At 37.6% G+C, this 5,543-nt stretch overlaps 2 protein-coding genes across 3 annotated transcripts; one reads left to right on the top strand and one right to left on the bottom strand.

Annotated features, from left to right (window-relative positions):
* Nucleotides 1–531: 531 nt before the first annotated feature.
* Nucleotides 532–1,822, top strand: LOC113308221 (PLASMODESMATA CALLOSE-BINDING PROTEIN 5-like). Its single transcript, XM_026556703.1, has 3 exons — nt 532–1,147; nt 1,266–1,293; nt 1,399–1,822. Exons 1-3 carry the CDS (start codon nt 736–738, stop codon nt 1,556–1,558), a joined length of 600 nt encoding a protein of 199 aa, XP_026412488.1. The 5' UTR covers nt 532–735; the 3' UTR covers nt 1,559–1,822.
* On the bottom strand, nt 1,728–3,810 carry LOC113308214 (E3 ubiquitin-protein ligase ATL41-like). Of its 2 annotated transcripts, XR_003339579.1 has the most exons (3): nt 2,846–3,810; nt 2,599–2,658; nt 1,728–2,454 (listed from the first exon to the last, which is right to left on the bottom strand). XR_003339579.1 is itself a non-coding variant. In XM_026556696.1 (2 exons), the coding sequence occupies exon 1, from the start codon at nt 3,629–3,631 to the stop codon at nt 2,882–2,884; it is 750 nt and encodes a 249-aa protein (XP_026412481.1). In that variant the 5' UTR covers nt 3,632–3,810; the 3' UTR covers nt 1,728–2,454; nt 2,846–2,881. The 2 variants fall into 2 exon arrangements, 1 of the variants encoding a protein (XP_026412481.1); XM_026556696.1 differs by lacking the exon at nt 2,599–2,658.
* Nucleotides 3,811–5,543: the final 1,733 nt, after the last annotated feature.

Raw genomic sequence — 5,543 nt, forward strand, 5'->3', positions numbered from 1 at the left:
TTTCATCTTTGAAATCATATTTTATCGATCAAACAGAATAAAATCAATCAAAAGCAAGATGGGTTTGTTACAAATGCATTCTAAAATACGTATAAGAGCAATTGAGATTTGGATTTCACACTCCAACATCGCTCACTTCGATTCGTGTTTCCTTTGATTGATTGATTGTTTGATTGAATTGGAGTCCAAGATGTTAAAGTTTAAAGGTTATTTTGATTGTTGATTTTAGGTTTTTGAGGATAAGAGCACTCTAGCAATTAGATTGTTTAAGGATATATAGGTAATTACACTACCTTTAGACACCCCTTACAAAACCACCCTAGATGGGATAATAAATAAGTATGCCTCAAAAAAATTCAGTATGCCTCAAAACATGTTTCATCAAATTTGACACCGAATTGGACAACAAAATGGACTATTAATTTTTGGGCTAAAATTGTAGGCCCATCTAGAACAAAAAGCATACCCACATTTTTTTCATTTTTTGAAGCATCATACACAACTTAAACGACAATAGATTCGTATGTACGACATCCTTGGATGACAGACTGCTGAGTTATGTTTGGAGTTTCTGCACCGACTTCTCTCTCACACTAGATTCACTCTCGATCTCCACTTCCAACGGTCATTTACATCTCTAATTCAGAGAACCCTAACTGCCAAACTTAAAACTCATTCGAAAGCCCTCAGTTTGTATTCAGTTTCGCTTTTTCCTTTTCTAAAAGAAATCTGAAAATGGCTTTAACACTTTCCTCTTCCCAATTCCTCTTTCTCTTCCTCCTCATAACTCATCCATTTCTTCCCTGTTTTTCTCTTCAAGATTCAGCATCAAAACCCGATCATAACAAAAACCCATATCTCAAATCATACTCAAAATCAAACAACAATGGCGATGATTCACAGAAGATGTTATGGTGCGTTGCGAAGAACAACGCAGAAGATTTAGCTCTTCAAACATCATTAGATTGGGCTTGTGGTCCTGGTGGTGCTAATTGTGGACCAATTCAACAAGGTGGTCCTTGTTATGATCCTTCTAATTTTCAAGCTACTGCGTCTTTTGCTTTCAATGATTACTTTCAGAAGAACAACAAAAGTGAACCAACTTGTGATTTTGGTAACACTGCTGCCCTAACTTCCTTAGACCCAAGTAAGTGAGATATTGCTTTCATACAGTCTTTGAATTTGACTATCACATTCAAAAACCCACTTTTGTTCTTGATCAATTTCTATGTAATGTTAATTTGATCTCCTTCTGTCAATAACAGGTTACGGGAACTGCAAATTTCCAACAAGGTTGGTTTGTTTGTTTCTTGATTTTTTGTTGTGATTTTAGAGAATTTTGTAAAATAAAATAAATTTCTCTGACATTTTGTTTTACTTGGTGTGTTATTATTGCAGTGCTCAAGTAGTGGTAAATGGGGGTTTTACTGGAACAGCACAGGGTATGTCATCAGGTCCCGTTACAGGTGATACAAGCAACGGTCAGATTGGTGGTAGCTGGGGCGGTCAAGGTTTAGTCATCACCATTCCTTTGTTACTAGTTGTTATGTTGTTGTAGTTGGAAGATTTTTAAGTAGATGATGGGGTGCTGTTATTTTGATGCTGCACCCCTTGCTAGTTGATGTCCAGACCAGATTAGGATTTTGTAATTTATGTTCTTGGACTGGACAAACTCTACCCCTAGTTCTATTGAAGTGCAATGAAATGAAAATCTATAAATGAGATGCTATACGAATTCCAGTCTAATGGTCTTCCTTTGAAATGTAATGTTAAGTAATGAAATGAAATGAAATCAATGAATGAGATGACTCATTCCAATCTACTTGTCGTTCCTTTGAATTTTTGAAAAAGAAGCCATAATTTCATATGAGGACACTACTAAAGTCTTCCAAAAGAATCTCTTGGCAGAAAACGTGTTGCGAAACTACATCCGGGGGCAGGGAGAGTAGAATTCTAGGGCTGGTGAGAGCGACGCCAACGAGCAGAACCCAAAATGTCAAGCCGTAAAATCCCAACACCATCTCACTTCCTTTCCATTCTTTTCACCCTTTTCCGAAGCCTCGAGTAAAATTCCAGTTTGCTTGAGCCTTGAAGGGCATCAGATTGCCAAACCAAATTTCTGCCCAGTAACGCAATTGTAGTGTAACCTTCCATCTGCCTGAGCCTTGAAGGACGTCAGATTTGCCAAACCAATATATTTTCTGCCAAACAACACAATTTTAGTGTTTCTTTGAAAACATCTCGCTCTAAGTTGGTTGTGCCCTGTGATTGTAGTCCCGGGCTCCCAGCCCTGACCGAAGTTGAACGTTTTGTGCGGAAACTTTTGGGATTTGCAAATCTTTAGTATTTTAGGCGAAGACGAATTTCGGACCAGAGCTTAGTCCAAGGCAAGGCATCCATGATTCACCTAGGCAAATATAGTGCCGAATAAGAAAAGGTTGCTCTGTATTATCCCTGCCAATTGATAGAGAAGTACACAAAAACACAGATCAAAATAGTGATGCGAAATTGCCGATGTCCTTATAATATAATGATAAAGTTACTAGGAGATGATATCATTGATCTGAGTTTGAAACTCGCCAGCATCAAATTCTTTACCGATCAAAAAAAAAAGTGATGCCACGTTCATGGACCGGATGTATTTCATAATAATCCCACCTTCTCATTTTCCGGAAACAGATTAAACAATGAAGGTGGATTAGGTACGGTTTTATCATTTTACAGCTCCTCCCAATAAAGCAAATAACTACGAATTAATTGCAAGAATTTTAGAACAAGCATAATTGCAATTACAGTATATTGAGATGTATAGCCATTGATCTAAGAAAAAGAAGAAAATGTGTACATGTATTTTGACGACTTGGAGATGATATCGTTAATTTCATTGTCTCTCAATATCTCCAACAACGTCAGACTGCCCAGAATTGGGTTGCATTCTTCTGCTTGATCTTTCTCTGCTAAGCATCCTCCTAAACGAACTCAATCTCGAAGTTGAACCAGTAGTAATTTTTGCAGATTGTTCCGTAATATTATCAGACGCACCCTCGGAACATGGCATCGATGTAGGATTAGTCAAATTCTCTGGAGGAGCCGTAGGTGTGGTCACCGGAAGAACTGGGACGCTACCGGTATGTTCCTGTTGCACCTGTTGGACTAATGGCTCGGCTTCCATACGACAAATAGGACATGTAGAGTGAGTAACTAACCACATATCGATGCACTCGGCATGAAAAGTATGATTACAGTTTGGTAAAATCCTAGCAATTTCTTCATCTTCTAATGAACTTATACAAACTGAACATTCAATTGTATGATCAATATGGTAATCAACTTGTTTATAAACAAATGATGGCAGAGAAGAAATAACTGATGGATTTAATCCTCTTTTAGGTTCATGTTCATTCAAACGAATTTGTTCTGTACCTCCACCAATAGCAAATTGACGGAGAGCAGCACGACGTCTTGCATGACGCCGGAAGGCACAACGAGCATATATATGTAACATAAGAACGAGTACAATGACGACGAACAAGCAAATGATAGCTGTGATCATGATTCTTCCATTGACATTGAATTTAGCGTGATGATCACGGCCAAAAGGACCATATCTTCTATCATCATCGTCGGACATGGTGATAATCCGAAGATTATGATCTGCTATGTAAAAAATATTGGGGTTTCCTTATTTGATGATGATGATGGATTTCATTCAAACTGGTTTGGTTTGCTAAGCTTATAATATGAAAAATGTAATGTTTTTCTTTGTTAAAGTCATATTCTTGATTTTTCTACTTTAGACAAATGTGTCTTACGTGTGTGATTAGCTACTGCGGAACAGAAACCTTGACTTGATAGGATACGAATTACAACCAATTTGTGCGTGAATTTCCTCTTTCACCGCATGACATTCAATGTTTTGTTCCATTGACTTTATTACTTCTATATTCTGGAAGAACTTTGATAGTTGGAAACAGTCATCACAGGGTACGATGCACACAACAGACGGCAAAAACCCTTCGAGCCAAGTACAGACGACAAAATGAGAGCATCGTGACATCAGAGCACAGGGATTATATAGTATTTGGTCTACTAGTACCACACATTTAACGAACTTTCTAAGTTATAGCCATTCAAAATGAAGCAAGAAAAAAAACTCCAAAAAAGTAGCACAAATCATCTCTAGCTTCACCACCAAGATCCGGATGTATATAGCTAAAGGGTTTTTTCAACAGAGATTTTCGTGGGCAATCTGGACAGAAAAAAAAAACTGCAGAGCAATTAATGGCTAATAAAAGGAGGAGGGACAACAAGCACTCGATAATCAATGAAGTCAAAAGCTTAATATTCCAATGGGGTTCTCGACCAGGAGAGTAACTATAGCTTTTGCTAAACGAATCAGTAATTGGCTGGAGGTGTTAGACAGTAAAACTGTCCCATTGTAACTTCGCTTGCTTAGTAAACTCATCCAGGTTGTATCTATTTCACACTTCCTGGTAAAATTCTTTAACAAATTCTCTTCGAAAAACCGAAAGAAAAAAAAAACAACAGATATTTTCGTCAAGCTTATCCTGCTTCAGAAAAAACAAGCTTATCCAATTAACTATTCAATTGATCTCAAACTGGGAGATAACGTAGTCTGAAGATCCGTTGTCTTCAGCGATAGCCGTTGTTCGTTGACTTTTTCTTTTCTTTTTCAAAACAAAGCGCTGATTGGTTAGTCCCGAGCCGTCCGCTACAAAGTGGACAAATTTAGTAGCAAGCACAAAGAGAGAAAGATAACAGTAGGGGGGAAAATACTATATTTGTGCACCATCCTAACACCGTATTAGTAGTTGTAGAAGAGTTTTTTTTTTTTTTTTATACTAAGAAGAAATTTTATTAGATATTGGAATCAATTACAACTTGCATATCAGCATATAATGCTTCCACCGTGAAGTTTGGTGGATATTGGGACAAACTTCTACTAATCTGAAAATTGCGGGAATGTTTAGCCAACTTATCATCTGGTTTATTGAACTTCCTATTAATAAACTTGCAAGTCCATAATGGATGCTTGCTAAATACGCTAATAATTTCTAAAATCATTGGTTGTAGTTCCCATCTGACTTTCTGGTACTCCCCATTAGCTGCTGCTGCTACATTCTGAGCATCCATCTCAAAACACACTTGCGGCAGATTGAGTTCTTCCGCCCATACTGTAGCCTGCATCAGCCTTTTTAATTCTGCGTGTTCTGCGCTTAAGTGTTCATGCTCATGGATGCATCTTCCTTGTTCAAACACACCTATAGAGTTTCGAAGTATTAGTCCAATGCCTATATGATTAACAGAAGGAATAGTTTTAAAAGAAGCATCACAACACATAGAATAACTAGATATAGCAGGTGGTATCCATTTATTCTGTGTTGTATCCACTGCGCTGATACCTATAGCTCTGGAAGTGTTAACAATGGAAGTGTTTACAAGAGAACACGCAGAAGATGAGAAGCGATGGAGTAGGTTTAGAAAATCAATTTATTCTGTGGTGTATACCTTTAGAGGATTGC

The sequence above is a fragment of the Papaver somniferum genome, chromosome 1, assembly GCF_003573695.1.
Source record: "Papaver somniferum cultivar HN1 chromosome 1, ASM357369v1, whole genome shotgun sequence".
Lineage (NCBI taxonomy): Eukaryota > Viridiplantae > Streptophyta > Magnoliopsida > Ranunculales > Papaveraceae > Papaver > Papaver somniferum.

Excerpts from the sequence above, each read along its gene's own strand:
- LOC113308221 (XM_026556703.1), top strand. The coding sequence starts at position 736 with ATGGCTTTAACACTTTCCTCTTCCCAATTCCTCTTTCTCTTCCTCCTC. Across the intron at positions 1,148-1,265 it reads CCTAACTTCCTTAGACCCAA|GTTACGGGAACTGCAAATTT; the intron begins GTAAGTGAGATA and ends TGTCAATAACAG. Across the intron at positions 1,294-1,398 it reads AACTGCAAATTTCCAACAAG|TGCTCAAGTAGTGGTAAATG; the intron begins GTTGGTTTGTTT and ends TTATTATTGCAG.
- LOC113308214 (XM_026556696.1), bottom strand. The coding sequence starts at position 3,631 with ATGTCCGACGATGATGATAGAAGATATGGTCCTTTTGGCCGTGATCAT.